General features: G+C 39.8%; 1 protein-coding gene across 1 annotated transcript in view; it reads right to left on the bottom strand.

The window, feature by feature from the left end:
* Window positions 1-16,767, bottom strand: part of carmil2 (capping protein regulator and myosin 1 linker 2) — a 63,601-nt gene that overhangs the window by 23,981 nt on the left and 22,853 nt on the right. The window contains exons 30-31 of the mRNA XM_084934359.1: window positions 16,637-16,703; window positions 12,205-12,740 (exon numbers count right to left, since the gene is read on the bottom strand). Of these exons, the coding sequence (XP_084790485.1) occupies window positions 12,205-12,740; window positions 16,637-16,703 (603 nt within the window). The remainder of the gene's footprint in view (window positions 1-12,204; window positions 12,741-16,636; window positions 16,704-16,767) is intronic.

Raw genomic sequence — 16,767 nt, 5'->3', positions numbered from 1 at the left:
CTCAAAGGCCAAATGCAAGGAAATGGAGAATTACATTTATGACTCCTTGGCAGCAGGAATAATCCATCTATTGTCTTTCCCTTGAAGCTGGACTCTTCTTTGTGGAGAACAAGGCCGAGACCCTCCGTCACTATACAGATTTCAGAGATTTGAATCAGATAACCATAAAGCAGCTACCCTTTGACATTTTTTTCTTCTGCTTTTGAGCTGCTACAAGAGCCACCATCTTTACAGGCTGGATCTCCATAGCACATAGTGGTCCACATCAAAGAAAGAGATGAATGGAAGACATTCTCATCCCCCAAAAAATGGTTGCAAAGATTCCTGGAATTTGCAAATTTTAATCGTTGTTTCATCAGGGACTTTGGTAAGGGTCTCCAACAGTCCTGTTCCAATGAAATCTGGAAGCAGAGGGCGCTTTTAGCCCCTTTTCCATTAGTACCTACTAGGGCTGCCACAATTAGTCGACTAGTCACGATTACGTCGACTATCAAAATCGTCGACGACTAATTTAATAGTCGACGCATCGTTTGAAGCTTTGTAAGATCCCAAAAGACGCAGGAATAAGTAGTAGGATTTAAGAGTGTAATAACAGACTGAAACAGAAGATGGCAGCACTGCATGTACAAGGATGCCAGCTGCCGTTAAACCCCGAAGAAGAAGAAGCAGTGTCCGGTATCGTAGCTGTGTCCAAATTCAGGAACCGCATCGTCCTGTGATCGCATTTGTAGGCCGATTACGTTACAGCGACACGACGAAGACTGTCCAAATTCGAAGACTCCGACAAATGCGGCCGACAAATGCGCCCTTCATTTCCCCAGATTTGAAGGATGGGTCGGGTGTATACTTCATGGCCCAACCTATCCCAGAATTCACAGCGCGGCCCAACTCAGTTTCCAACAATGGCGGCAGCTAGTTAGTTTTAATATTACTCTTATTATTCTTTCTGGGTCACAAAATAAACGTTTAACATATTTTCAGGCGAGAATGTAACTGTGTAAACCTCAAATATCTGCTCAGTTTATCAAGACACCACATATTTTCAAAAGCGCTCCAACGTTTTCGGAGACGTCTGTTACCCACTAGCTCGATAGCTAGCCGGGGGCAAAGCTCACTAGAGCCGTGAGAACACCGGACTCCCAGCAAATTGTTTTCAAACCCACCGCCGTCTTTCGCTACTCAGGTTAAACATATATAAGTCACTTAGATAACTTAAAAATGTTATTGTTTGTCTTTTTTCAGTGTTTTATTTGTTCCTGAGTAAATCGGTTTGGCTGAGATTAAAGTTATAGTTTTTACACAGCTGAATAAACATCAAGCAGACAACTGATTATCAGAAGTGTGAGATGCTCGAGAGTATACTCCGGTGTCCTGTTATATTTTAGATAGCAAGGAGTTTATTAAACTTCACCGAAACAATCTGCAAATTTCATTAAAATTTAATAAACTATCATCTTGTCTTTATTTTTAGTTAGCACATACCTTAAACACTTAAAGCTGTAAGCTAATGATAGTTATATAAGAGCAGATGCTGGTACAATAAGCTATACGTTTTACGTCCAATGGACGCATGATCTGACTAGTCGACTATCAAAATAATCGTTTGTGGCAGCCCTAGTACCTACTCAGATGTATTAGAAAAAGATAACACAAGTAAACACAAAATGTAGTTTCTAAATTAAGGTGTTTATTATTACAGGAAAAAAAATCCAAACGTACAAACCTGTGTGAAAAAGTGCTGGGTTGGGCCACCCTTAACAGCAAGAACTGCAAGCGTTTGTGATAACTGGCAATGAGTCATTTACAGCGCTGTGGAGAAATTTTGACCCACTCATCTTTGCAGAATTGTTGTAATTTGGCCACCCTGGAAGGTTTTTGTCCATGAACCACCTGCTTAAGTTCATGCCACAGCATCTCAATCAGATTCAGATCAAGACTTTGAATAGTCCTCTCTCAGTCTTCATTTTGTTTCTCTTACGCCATTCAGCAGTGGACTGGCTGGTGTGTTTTGGATGCTGCAGATCCTGGTGCAGAACCCAGGTGCGTTTTTGCTTGAGGTCATGAACAGATGGCCGGAAATTCTCTTTCAGGATGTTTTGATAGACAGCAGAATTCTCTGTTTACCACAGCAAGTCTTCAGTTCCTGAGGCAGCAAAACAGCCCCAGACCATCACACTACCACCACCAAATTTTACTGTTGGTATGATGTTCCTTTTCTGAAATGCTGTTACTTTTATGCCAGATGTAATGGGACACACACCTTCCAAAAAGTTTAACTTTTGTCTCGTTAGAGTATTTTCCCAAAAGTCTTAGAGATCATAAAGATGTTTTCTGGTGAGACTGGGGCAACCCTTTATGTTCCGTTTGCTCAGCAGTGGTTTTACTATTAAAACTGTGGCATGCAGGCCATTTTTTTCCATCTCTTTCTTATGGTGGAGTCATGACACTGACCTTAACTGAGGCAAGTGAGGCCTGCAGTTCTTTAGGTGTTGTTCTGGGGCCTTTTGTGACCTCCTGGACGAGTCATCAATGAGCTCTTGGGGTCATTTTACCTGGCTGGCTACTTCAGGGAAGGTTCATCACTGTTTTGTGTTTTCACCATTTGTAAATAATGGCTCTCACTGTTGGCTGGAGTCCCACAACTTTAGAAATGGCTTTATAAACTTTTAATGACCGAGAGCTCTCCATTCCTTTGTTTCTCATTTGCTGAATTTCCTTCAATCGCAGCATCAAGTCTGACTTTTGAGGATCTTTTGGTCTACTCCACTTTGTCAGGCAGGTCCTATTTCACCTTCATTTAGAAACTGCATTTTGTGTTTCCTTATGTTGTCTTTGTCTAATATTTACATTTCTTTGATGATCTGAAACATTTAAGTGTGACAAACACTTTTCACACCACTGTATAATGCGCTTTAAAGAGCATAATAAAATAGTTCAGAATCAAAAAGAAAAGTAAACATAATTTAAAAAATGGCATAAAATTTGGACAAAAGGTATAAACTCTATGGCAAGTAAGATAAATAAGTCAAATTAAAATAAATTAGTCCATAATGCAAATAAATACAGAAGTCACCAAGAGCACTTAGAGAGTCCAACTCTCTTCAGCGGTAAAGGGACATAACAAAACTTTAATGTTTTATTATGTTCAACCTAAGACGTTGAAGCATTACGTACTAAAATGGTGTTTTTTATTATCTTTATCTATATGACTGGAGCAGAACTGGCTGAAATCTCTCGTTTCTGTAAGCTGTAAAAACTCGAGATTTAAGATACTGTCACAGTCCTGGGTCTTGATCTTTGACCCAGTATTTTGAGTTTGTTCTTGTCTTGTGATTCTTTGTTTTGAAATTAAGGGATTTTCATTAGTTAATCTTGAGCTCTGTTTTTCCCAGCGCCGCTGAGTTTTCATTATTTCTATTTCTAATTTAGATTTCTTGATGTTATTATGTGAGTGCCCTCATGTTGTATTATCCTTTCTGTCTCCAGTCATATCCCCATATCTGTCATGTCTCTCTGTGTTCTGTCTCTGTCTATGTTCCCTGTCTGGTCTAATTAATACGTCTGTAGTCCTGTCCCTGTGTTCATCCCTCTGTTCTGCCCAGTCTGTCACGTCTCCATGTCTCAGTGTCAAGTTCATGTCTTAAACTGAGTCTCAGTGTGTGTTACTTCTTGTTTTCTTTTGATAGTCTCTTGTCTCATGTGTGTGATGTTCAGTTTTTCTAATTATAATTCTGTTCAGCTGTGTTCCCCCGGTGTGTCCATTATCCTTAAATAACCTTCTGTGTATATACAGTCTGGATCTCGCTCTGTTTGTTGCCGTGTACTCCCTAATTGTAGGTGAAGTTGAATGTGTGATTTTGTCAGACTTTATGGCATTATTGTGATATCATAGGGAGTCGCATTGAAAAAATAAAAAGTGTGTAATACAGCTCTCGCCATGCCCTTTCATATGATATATTACTCAATATGGTTTTTCAAGGACAACTTTGACTTTGGGCATTAACAATGAAGATGAAAGTCAAATGATTAACCAACCTGGGTACTCGTGTCCCCCAAAGTGTATTGTTGTGAAGTTTGAAGACAATCTATAAAAATGTGTGGTTTTTACTGATTTTGGCATTTGGTGTGACCTTGACCCTATTTACAGGGAGAATAAAGAAAGAGTGGAAATAAAAACTGTCGTTTTTTTTAAAGCTGAGTTTGCTAACTTCCCTTCCTCTACACAGCTGTTAGGCTCAAACAGATAATGTCCACTTTCCTATTGCAATGAGGAACAGTTAACTAGGAACAGCTAGGATCATCTGACCTAAGAAGTGATTGGTTTTTTTTAACTTTTGCAACACCTTGGGCTAGTTTTTAGCTGTAATCCTATCACCGGAGGTCAGCTTTCCACGTGAAGATGCAAGTAGTAGGAGTGATGAAGGTAGTGAAGGTGAATGAGTTTAAACAAGTGGACAAGCAATGGACAGTGGACAGGAGAAGTGAAGAAGAGAGTGCAGGCAGGGTAGCGTGAGCGGAGACAAGTGTCAGGGGCGATTTGTGAGAGAAAGATAGCAGCAAGAGTGAAAGGTAATGTTCACATGCTATGATATATTGCTTGGAGACAGTGGCACTAACAAAAAGACGGCAGGCATATCTGGAGGTGGCAGAGGTGAAGACGCTTAAGTATTCATTGGGAGTGACCAGGCGACGGGATTACAAATGAGTACATCAGAAAGACAGCTCAGGTTGAGCAATTTGGAGACAAAGGCACAGCTGAGATGGTTTGGACTTGTGTAGAAGAGGGATAGTGGCTATACTGGACTAAGGATACTGAATATGGAGCTATCAGTCAGGAGCAAAAAAAAGAGCATCTGTGTGTTAACTAAGAGCAATATCAGACAAGAACTATGTCCTTGATAACACAGCATTCAAGGTCGTTTATAAGGGTAAGATGTGGTGAGTTCAATAACTCACTTATACCCATTTCTAAAACTTATCTTCTTCTATGTACATTATACAGTTTAAAACTTGTATTGTTTGCTCTTTTTAATTGTGATTACATTTGTCTATGAGTGCACCATGTACATATGGTTAAAAGTAGGTTGCTGTGCACCCTATAATGGTGTCCCAGTATATAGATTTAATAATTAAATCTATGGTGGACAAAGTTTATCTGTGAAACTGTGACCGCATGAATGGACACCACTTCATCAGTTTATTATTTTTATAACATTTTAAAGTGAGGTCAAAGTAGGTTGCCCTTACAGCCCCTATGCTTCCCAACACTGCACCTACATAATAACAACATTCATCGTAAACAACAGCAAAGCTATTTTCGTGCCATACTCTCTAGAGCAAAACTGTTCATGTGAATCTCTTAGTGATAATTATGTGTGGAAATGTAGATTATGGAGAAGTCTGTGCATAAATAAACAGACTTGTACTTATATTTCATGCTTCTAATCTTACTGAGCACTCAAAGTGCGTTTCCAACTACATCCCATTAACCTATTCTCACATACATTCACACAGCAACTCTCGCCCGCACTCAACAATGGACACATTATTAAAAGGAAAATCTTTTATGGACTGAATTTCAAAAATGCTTAAGATCAAGTAGAAAAAAGGCTGAGCTGTCAACGTGGTAGCTGTATTCACCAAACGATGCCCAAACTACAAACTAAATCGAAATTGCGAGCCTACAATTATGCCTGGAATAATATATAAGCGTTCCAAAGCCATTACAAAGGAAGGTTTTCCTGGGCAAAAGTATCATTTATCTCTATCCATTTTTTCTTATCAGCCAGAGAAAAATAATGATCCTTTCTTTCATTTGTTGCCACTTCTTTTAAGCCACCTGTCTCATTGTACTCCCTGCTAGCATGGTACTCTCATGGTACACTGCCACAAAAGCTCTCTCTCTCTCTCTCTCTTTTATACACAGTTTATTCCAAACCTCTTGAGTGGGCTCGTTTTTACCTCCAAATTCCCTCCTTGCTTTATTTGATAGGTGCATTTCAGTGGATAATATGCACCTGACAATAATAATATGATAATACAGATTTTCCAAAGGTACCACTCTTGTCCTAAATCACTTTGCCACCTTCCTTGTCATGATCTGGGGGAATGGCTGGAAAATTCCATGAGGCTTCTGAGTTTCCTTGGTCTCCACCCCTGGACGGAGCCATCATCTCTCCTGTAGTCCCACACACCTGGAGCTGGTCCTCAGGTTGAGGATTTAAGCTCCACACAGACTCTCCTTCACCGCCACTTCGTCAACTACCTCAAGTTGGTAATCTGCTCCAAGTTCCATGCTCTTGTCTCTTGTTTTTTGTTTACCTTGTTTTCCTGTGCCACAGTTCACCTGGACCTTCCATGCTAGTTTCCTTCAGCTCCAGTTCTTCTTGGAAAACCTCTCCATTCTGGAACGTTCTCTGAACTTCACATGCCTGCCCTCCAGCCATCTCTCACCATCTCAAATGCAGTGGAACTCAGGTCAGCCTTTACCATTACTCACCTGGATTCTCGCCGCCTTTTCCTCAAAGCCAAACTCCACCCTGGCTACAAGTAAGCTATACCACTAATACTCACCTTCTCCAAGCATCCTTCACTCCACCATCATCCTAACCCCCTTCCCCTCTTTTCTCAGATGTGCCTGCTTTGCTTCAGTTGATCCTGTAAATTCCCAGTTTTCCCTTATTGACCCACGGCCACGCTACTACGCCACCCACGCCATGCTCCTGTCTAATCCATGTCTCACTTTGCCACGTACTAGTCTCTGCTTTTTCAATAAACACTGTAAACAATTCTTGCCATCTCTGCTGTGGTTCTCTGCATTTGAGTCCAGTTTTGCTATCGGCCTACAGCCGTGTTGTGACATATCTGGATCAACTGACATGCTTCTACCTCTCTGCTACCAATATACAGTACAGTGGGAGGTCTTCCATGTGCCAGATCCTTCTATGCCTTGTGTCCTAGCCATCTGTTATCATACTTACTTAACAATTATCTTCATAAAAATAACTTAATAACTTCCATTCTTATGGAGACAGTACTTGCATTGATGTAATTTGTCTCCAAGACAAACAAACTAGTAGGACATTGGTAGTAAAAACTGGTAGGACCTGGTTTTAACCCCCAGATATTTGCCTTCAAGGACTGACCTTAGGACCATCATGGATGATGGGGATCTAGGGTGTAAGCAGCAATAATGCTGTCAATAATGGTTATAGTACACAGGACCTCATTATGGCTCCTGAATAGACTTTGGAACTGTGTCACTTCTTCATGGTTTAATAAGTGTTTTATGCTGAATCACTTGAGCATGATGATATTGAGAACCTGTGTAAGACAGATGCTTCTAGCTGCACAAAGAGATTTTGTTATGCAACAAAAATACCTTTTCTTTTACTAACAGCATCAGTTCATTATTCTGAGGCAGATGGTGTATCAAAATCATAATCCTAAAATAAAAATACTTTACTATACGTGCTGCCACAAATATAAAATTTGTCAAAGGCAAGAAAGAAAATATAATATCAAATGCATGTCCTGTATCTGTAAATAGCTAAGCCTATCCCCACAGGCTCAAGATGAGCTACAAAAGCTGTCTGACAGAATACAGAAAACAAATTCCTGTAAGAAAACAGTCAAACCGAATAGCAGCACATCGTTTCCCATTAAAATTATACTGATATTATAGTAAACAGTGTGTACTGGGCAATATTTACTCTTTTCTATAAAATACCATAATATACTGTGGATGTTGATAATGATGTTAGCATCAACAGCAGAGAGGCGCCTCAAATACAAAACCTTAGGCCTTAGCTCACAGGCCTAGAGACTGGTTGGTGACTCCCTGGCAACCTGCGGTCACTAGGGAAAAATGCTTGTTCCCTAATTGATTGACAAATGGCTTCTCAAGCTTGCTGACAGTCACTGGGTAAAATCAATTCCAAAGAGATAGATAGAGATTGTAAAGAGCCCATCTTGAAAGACAAAATATTTTGACTGACTTAGAATAGAATAACTTACAAAATGCACTTAACTGCTAGTTTTGGTTCATAATGAATGGAGCATCAAGCTTATCAAGAAAGTGTTCACTGTGGTTACAGCATAAGGGAGTCAATTACCATTTTCCCACAGGTTTTGGGCACTTCCACTTTTTGTCTTTGCTTTCCAGACCCAGAAGTTAGGTCCACCTGTTATAGTTGTTATGGTCCACAAACATATTGCAGGTATGTGAGGAGAAGGAACTCAAAAGTCTTCTCCTAACACTTCACTCTGAGAATACAGGCTTGTGGTTCCTACACTTTCCAGAACAAGAATGGGAGGCAGAGCTATCAGAACCTATTCTATAACCTTTAGGCTTGGCTGGACCAGGATGTTTCAGGTAATCTTGAAACATCGTCAGGTATGCTGCTTCACACACACACACACACACACACACACACACACACACACACACACACACACACACACACACGCATATATATAGATAGAAAGATAGATTTTTATGTTTTTTATTTTTGCTAACTTTTCAGATGTTAGTTATACTAGCCTAAATTTTTGCCACCTCTTAGCAAACTGGCATATGGTACACTGCATAGCAGGAGAGCTTTTCACTTCATATAGCTGGAAGAAGACTCTTTTTGTTATCCAAAAAGTCTTTTTCTATTTAATCTCAGACTGTAAATTTCAGGCAATTCACTGGAATCAGCTGAAATTCATCTGAATGAATTAATTAAATAGCATGTGCTATGTTTTCAAAATAAATACTAGCTAACTGATTTATTTTTTATTATTGTGTTAATGTGTGCAAATTAAAGAATTAGAAATAAATTACTAAACATACAGACAACAGGATTCATTATCCAGGTGTAAAATATCTGGGAAAAAACAGATCTTCTACTAACACAAAACAAACAACTGACAAAACAGTTTAAGTACAATGTCAGTAAAAGTTACTTTGGAGAGTGAAGGCAAATTAGTGATTAATTATATTACTATTAAAAAATTACTTTAAAAACCTGACTAATAAACAAAAGAAATGGGGAGAGTTATATGGACAGTGAACAACAACAAAACAAAAAACTCTCAGATCTGGACATAATGTTTTTGACACACTTGCTGCCCTAACTGTTCTCATTGTGACTGGATTGAAACGAAAAATCAAGGCTTACTTTGTAGCATTACTGTAGTTTTGTTTTCACAGTGCCAGATTAAATCGGTTCAGCCTGGTTGGAGGGAAAAGTTTAAAAACTTTCAGCTTTGACCTTTAATTTTTGATGTGTGAATTAAGACAAAAACAAAAAAAATGGCCCAAACGGGGCCACAATGAGAATATATTTTATTTTATATGGCATCACCTGGGCATCCAGCACTGCTCTGGGGAAGTATACAGTTTCTGGGGGGTTTTCACTTACTCGGACATAAAGGACGGCCTCCAGGACTACCATCTGTCAACAGCAATATTGTCAAAATAAGAAGTATTCTGTCACAGAATGATGCTAAAAATACTTTGTGTTTTTAGGCTAAATTATTTCATTTTTATAACTAGGATGCGCTATACGTCTCTGAACAGAGACCATCCAAAATGCTGCAGTGAGAGTACTAACAGAACACGTCACAGTCTACATTAACTTCCTGTAAAAATAAGAATTCAAAATCCTTCTCCTCACATACTAAGCTCTTAATGACCAAGCTCCATCACACATTAAAGAGCTCATAGTACCACATTATCCCAATAGAGCACTTTGCTCTGAGAGTGCAGCCTTGCTTGTTGTTTCTAGCTTTGCAAAAGTAGAAAAGGAGATAGGGCCTTCAGATTTCCTCCTTCCTTTCCTTTCCTTTCCTTCCTTTCCACTGTTTGTTTCCCAAAGCCTCTGTTTGGTTTGGGAGACAGACAACCTCGGTTTGGAAATTTTTGATAAAAAACAGGGATACCTCCAGTAACCCCTCAGTTAGACCTAAAGCTCTCCCAAGATGCACTGCGCATCTCTCCCCTACTCTTTTATCATCCACTCCTCATGCATGTGTACACTGTAGTAGGGCTGTTCGATATAACGATATATATCGGATGACAATATAAAAACATCTATCGTTTCATTTTACGCTATCGTTTGTTTCGTGGTGTCGCAAAATAAACTGTTTACGGCAATATTTTTTCATCGTTTTGATGGTCACTGTAGTGGCTATATTAATTTCTTAAAGTTCTCTGTTTCTCTTATATTTAATATAACCACACTACAGACAGACAAGCACCTGTTTTTATGCGTTGTCGTTAGCAACAATGACGGCATAAACCTTTCACAATAAAGCTCAAGATCCTGTTGAGACTTTTCAAAATAAACAGAATCACGTGAAAGAGCAGATTATTTACGGATGAGAAGTAAAAAAGAGCCGCCAGGTGCTAAAAAATAAACCTTAGACTCAAACGTTAGAACAGGCTTTTCCCCGCAGCACGCCGTGTAATAAATACTCACAAAGAAAACGGCGGCTGTTACAACTTATGTCTAAAAATGTATCGTTTCATGCATCGGTTAAAACACTTGACTCCAGCTACATGACGCGCAGCTGGAAACACTTCCCGCAAGTCGAGCTGCCCGAGATTCACAGAATTTACAGAAAATGTTACATTTTTGTGATTTATATCATTATCGGGACGATAGATGTCTTATATCGGGATATGAGATTTTGGTCATATCGCACAGCCCTACACTGTAGTTTGTGCTTCATCCTCTCTGTAGCTGCCCTCTCTCGAGTTGCCACCTGCTTCCTCACAGAGCATCATTGGATTTCTCTGTTTAATGCTGTTGTCTTGACCGTACTATGTTAAATTTTCTGTGATGTGAATTGGTACTAAATAAATAACAGATTAATTATTGAAAATGCATAAAATGCAATTCTGTTGTTTATTCTTAAGATAATACAAGAGCAATCCCATTTTGAAAAACTAGAAGACATTCGAGTGATTAAAAACAGATCCAGTGAATTTGTGATGTTTGCAATATCATTTTCCTGCAAATGACTAACTACTATAAATCACTGACTCATCAAGAGTCCAAGCTACCAAAATAACTGGCAAACATGGCATCCACATGATTGAAAACATTGCCCAGTAACCACATAATGAACGATAACTACAGAAATTCTTTATTCTTGCTTTTCAATTAGAAAATATCGCATCGTGTTCAAGCCACTTAAGTCAGTTTTAGAATTACTGAAGCTGGTAAGCTGATACCAGTAATGACTAGTAGTCCTGCCAGCATCTGCTGAAATAAGCTGTCAATTAATCAGCCTTTTAACTAGCTATCACACTGACTTGTACTCTGGGACCTGGCACACTAAATTGCTGGAGATTTCCAATCCACACGTGTTGGACCAGTTGCATTTTTTTCTCCTTGGAATAATCTCTAACATTGTTCAGAGCTGCAATGCAGAGTGAAAATGGCTTTACAAAACCAATAATATTGTAAAAAAACAAAACAAAAAAACCCACCATTTTCCAATGATATCTACAAAACAGCCCATGTGCAGCTTCGTATAAAGTAAAAAAAAAGAAACAAAAGAAGACACAATTCATACAAATAAGGTCACATCAGATGAAGAGAATCCCCCTTTTCTTTGCACTTAGTAACAGAGAAAGAGACCCCCACTAATGTGAAAACATGAATAATTGACTTAGTGAAAGCATTCCCAAGACACACACACACACACACACACACACAGCGAGTGACAGAGAGAGAGAGAGAGAGAGAGAGAGAGCATTGGGAACAACCCAGGGAACACCACTCCCAAAACCTATGTGCCTGTTCTCCCACACACACTGTGCACAACTACGTGGGGGGAGAGAATGCAAAGATAAAGATGGCTACCATTATTACTACACCAGGACAGAAATTACAAGCATAAGCGCTAGACAGACAGATAGCTACACAGATAGACAGACTCCCCCTCCTTCTCTCTATCCCTCTTCTTTCCTGCTAATTCTCACCTTTCTGCTCCTGCATCCTGTTACGGTTATTTTCTACTGTGGCTGTAATTTATGACCATACATTCTAGGCCCTCATAAAGCCCATGCACTGTACGCAGCCTATGTGTAAATAAAAAAGGGTAAGTTCTGCATTGAAATTCTTCTATATGTATGGCTCTGTATGCATCCTCACAGTATGTGTGTGCGTGCGTGTTTGTCTGCGCTGTCTTTGGCATGTGTGTTCTTACCTGAGGCCTGGAGGAAGGGGGTTGCGTATGTGTGCGTCGTGGCCTTGGTCGGGAGGCAGTGTAGTGCCTTAGAGTCTGTCCCTGGGTGGGTAGAGGCTCCATGGGAGAAACAGTGTATCCAGATCTGGGGAAGGGGCCCGGGCTGGGGCAGCAGCCAGGGAAGGGAGCCTCTCGCCTGTGTAAGCCTCCGCAGCCAGCTGCCTCCTCCGTTGGAGCTTGAGCGGAGGAGTAAAAGAGGGGGAGACTGGGAAGAGGAATGAACGATGCTCCTCTCGCTCCTGATACTGCTTCTGCAGCATCCGCTGCTACCACCTCCCCCTCCCTCCGCCTACTCCCCCTCTGTCCTGGGGGGGAGGGGGACGGGGAAGTAGAAGGGGAAAGGGTGGGGCTTGAGGCTGTGAGTGACAGTGATGTTGCTGTTGGTAACCAAGGCAGGCCACACCTTCCTCCTCCGTCTTTCTCTCCAGCACCTCCTCCCCACTCTCTCTCTGCTCCTCTGTCCCTGATCTGCTGCTCCCAGTCCGCATCCAGGAGACCTGAGAATGAAATAAAGCAAGTGATGAAAAACGACATTCAAAATGAGATGATGAAAGAGAAAAGGCTAAAAAGACTGGGTCCCCAATCCACGGGATAAACAAGCATTTGCTGGAATGTACTGTGTGTGCATGGGAATATCTAGGCAGCACTCTTTATGGAAAGCATTGAGAAAAACAAACAAAAAAACACTCAAAAGTTTTATTCAGTCGAAAAAGTGATTTGAAACTGAAATTCTAACTTTTGCTACTTAAAATTTTTTTTAAAAAAAAAAGTTTAAAAAAATGAATTATTTTATTTTGAATCGGTTGCTTTCATGCATTTTTTTTTTTTTTTTTGCAGTTTTAATTTTTCGCCTGCTTCAAATTAAATTTTTCAGTTTCAGTTTCAAACCCTTTTTTTTCACTTGCGTGTATCAAGGGGGAGGGGCGGGGCGGAGACTAATGATTGACAGGACGTGTTTCTTAAAAATTAAAAACGAGCATTTTGGTTGAAGATGGCCACCGCTCCTCCACGGGATGATTCTGGCACCAGCCAACAGGTAAGAAATATGGTTGATGATTATCCTATGATGGACTATATTGACAGGCGAGTGCTTCTAACATACTGACATACAGTAAGGTGGGGAAAAAATTAATTCAGCAACAAGGAATACTGTTATCTGATTGGCTGGTAGGTCACTAACTGTATATTACAGTAAAAGTCCCACACCTTAATACAGCTTTAACCCTATTGTATATATGGAGTTCATAGCTCTTGCTAAGAACGAAAACAAATAATTTATTCAAAAAAATCTTTTAATTCTTTCTTACGCGTGTGAAACATTCACAAAATCACACAGACAGTGGACGTCTGGATGTTCTCTTATCTTTGTGTGTGTCAGATTTTATTACTTTCAAAACTATCAAGCTACAGGACAATGGATTGTGTCATTGTGAGCTGAAATATCCTAACTCACCCCACTGTTTTCTACTTTCTTCCCTCATCATTTGGTTTCCAACAAGAGTAACTGATAATGGTAATTATAAAACACCTAAATGTAAAGAAAAGATTTGGTTGGGCCTCTTTTACAGATAAAGGTCCACAGATTTGAAGCATTCTACCACCAGAAATGAAAACATTGACTGATTTTATAGTTTTTAATCCAAAGGCAAAATTATGACTTAAACAAAGGGAAATCTGTGACCACTGAAATGAGTCTACTGTCCTTCTTAACTGTTGTTCTTTGAAGTTTGCATCTGTATTGGTTGATGTTGTTCTATAATTTTTGTGTTAGTTACTCTACTGGTTTCTGTATTTGTATTGTTATGTTGTGTCTTAAAAATCTAACCAGGGACAAGGTCTGCAAATTAGTGGTTATTAATATTCTATGGTATCAGTCGTGTTTTATTTAAACGCAGCAATTTGTTGTGTTGTCCCTGCTGCATAGATAAATAAATTCAAGAATGCAAATCGTCCTCTCCTCCATCTTCTCTCCATCTGATCTCTCCTGTGGTAAGAGTCACTGGTGTGAAAGTAAACAGGCTATGCTCCAATTAACCAAACAGTGCTGCATGTCTGCCACAGAATAGTTCAGCATGGCACAGGATATATGAAGAATACAGCATGATACATGTACATGAGCTCAGATGTAATACTGGGCAGTTTGTCACCAGATTACCCTTATACAGAATATGGCCGTGATACCATCAGAATAGCATAGAATAGAATAGCCCTTTATTGTCATTGTACATGTACAATGAAAGTGTGGATGCTCCAGACCAGTTGTGCAGGAATTAGATATAAATAGTACAACAGCAGGAATAAATAAGAAACAAGTGAAAAGGCACACAATAGAGAACAGGTTGCAAAGTGCTTGGAAGGAGTCATCACATAAATTAGATGCACCTCTATGGAGGGGGTGCTGGAGGTGTCGGTGGCCGGGACACTGAGAGTGCCCACTGATGGTGGTGCAAAAAGTGTTCCATGTTACCTGGCCCTTCCTTAGTCCAGGAGAGACTTACAGTGTGTCAGTACACACCCAGCTATGGTGTACTCTGGTCCACCAAACCCTGGTTCACCCGGGGGCATTGCAGTAATCGGAGTGTGTGGAGATTAGGTGTTTAATTGGGGACACTCATAAATATCCTATAGTGCCTGTGGAAATTAAATACAGGGGCAAAACATATAGACTGAAGGCTGTGGACGCACCTCTTAATTTTGGGAACAGATTAATGGGGAAGCGTGCAGGGGTGCATTCATGACCAGTAAAGAATTGCGATGTCTGTGCTGGGCTTAGTGGTGATGCAAGGTGGTCTGACACTGACTCTGGGCAAACCACAGGGCATCCTGAACCAGCCAGTCATTCTGAAAGTGCCCGTTACCATTAATGGTCAGACTGAAGTACTGCCCATTAAATCTGTTCGGAACAGCGTCTACCACCCTCAGACTGGCAGGTTGGTGGAGTGCTGAATAAAATGTTAAAGTCTCTGATTTGTAAGTCCATTCACAAGAACGGATGCAATTGGGATCGCTGTTTAGACCCTCTGTTGTTTGCAGTTCGGGAAGTGCCCTAGGCCTTAAGGATTTTCTCCCTTTGAGTAGTTTTTCAGCAGGAAGCTGCAGGGGGTTTGAACCTAAATAAAGAAAACTGGGAGGACCCGAGAGCAAAGCTACACACATTGGGGAGCTTATCAACAGGCACTGTATATATAGTACTCTGCTAATGTTTTTATATTTTGCTTGTGGTTTGAACACAGGTCATCCAGGCTTTCTGAAAGTTTGGACATTGGCTGTGTTTTGTTTTTTTTTTCACTCAATTTCAGTCCAGTCTTTGTACCTAACCATTTTCAGAGGAAGGAAGAACTGCAATGAAAATCAGTGGCAACAGGTCTTATAGAGTGATGAATCCAAATGGAAAGTTTTATTTCAAATAGTCATCAGCATGTTTGGAGGAGGTCAGGGTTTAGGGCTACGTTTGAGCCTCAAACTCTGGTGTTGGGAATCTTGAAAAGTAGATAATACTATCTGTAAAGCATCAGATTGGGATGCGACTTTTGCAAAACAATGATTCCAATCAGACTGTCACTGCAATAAACCCATACTTAGATAGAAAAAGGCTACAGTGGAACAGCATCAGTCATGGATGGGCCTCCCCAGAGCCCCGACCTCAGCATTATTGAAGCGATGTGCGTTCATCTTGATAGAGAATGGAACAAAAGAAGCCTCCATCCAGTGAAGAGCTTTGTAATGTCCTTCAAGGTGCTTAGAGAACTATTCCTGAAGACTACTTAAGAAATTACAAGAAAGCTGTTGCAGAGTTCAGGCTGGGTTGAAGAATAAAGGTGATACCAGTAATTCATACTGGTAACTATCATACCAGTAACTGACTTTCAAGCTTGTTGTCTTTTTTCCCCCCATAAATTGTATTTCCATGTAGGCTTCAATAAATCACTGCACCTATATCCCCTTTTTTCTAATGAAATATTATAAAATGAGTGGGTAGTCAAGACTTTTGCACAGTGCTCTCTATATATGATAATAATTGATAGTAGACATTCTGATTATACTGAAACAGAATATAAGAAGACTGCACGAGATTACAGAAAGTAGACTATGATTTGAGCAAAACCAGATCATGTAAAGACACTAATTATTTTTTATCTATATTTAATATGATTTTTTACAGTGTAAAAAATGTATTTTATTTTGAATTGTGGTTAGAATAACTGTTTTTGCTCTACCTGTTTGGAAACAGCAGTGAGTGACTGGACAAATATAGAAGTTAAATACAAATGACTCTAAATTAGATTTGGATTCTTTTGATGGTTCTTGCAGTTACCTCCACATGTACACTGAATGAGTTGAAGTGAGCAGAATCCAGACTCTGAGACTGGATTACACAATAGTTTTCACTTACTTTTAATTGAACAGGCGGGTCTCAGGCTCTTAGAGTAAAAACTATTTCTCCAAATTGCTGGACTGTACTGTGATGGAGAGAATAGAATAAAATATTAGGAAAAAAAATCGGAAAATTAAACAATTAAATTA

Source organism: Perissodus microlepis, chromosome 7, assembly GCF_051167445.1.
Source record: "Perissodus microlepis isolate ML-2025 ecotype Zambia chromosome 7, ASM5116744v1, whole genome shotgun sequence".
Classification (NCBI taxonomy): Eukaryota; Metazoa; Chordata; class Actinopteri; order Cichliformes; family Cichlidae; genus Perissodus; species Perissodus microlepis.
This window is presented reverse-complemented; position numbering and strand designations above follow the sequence as displayed.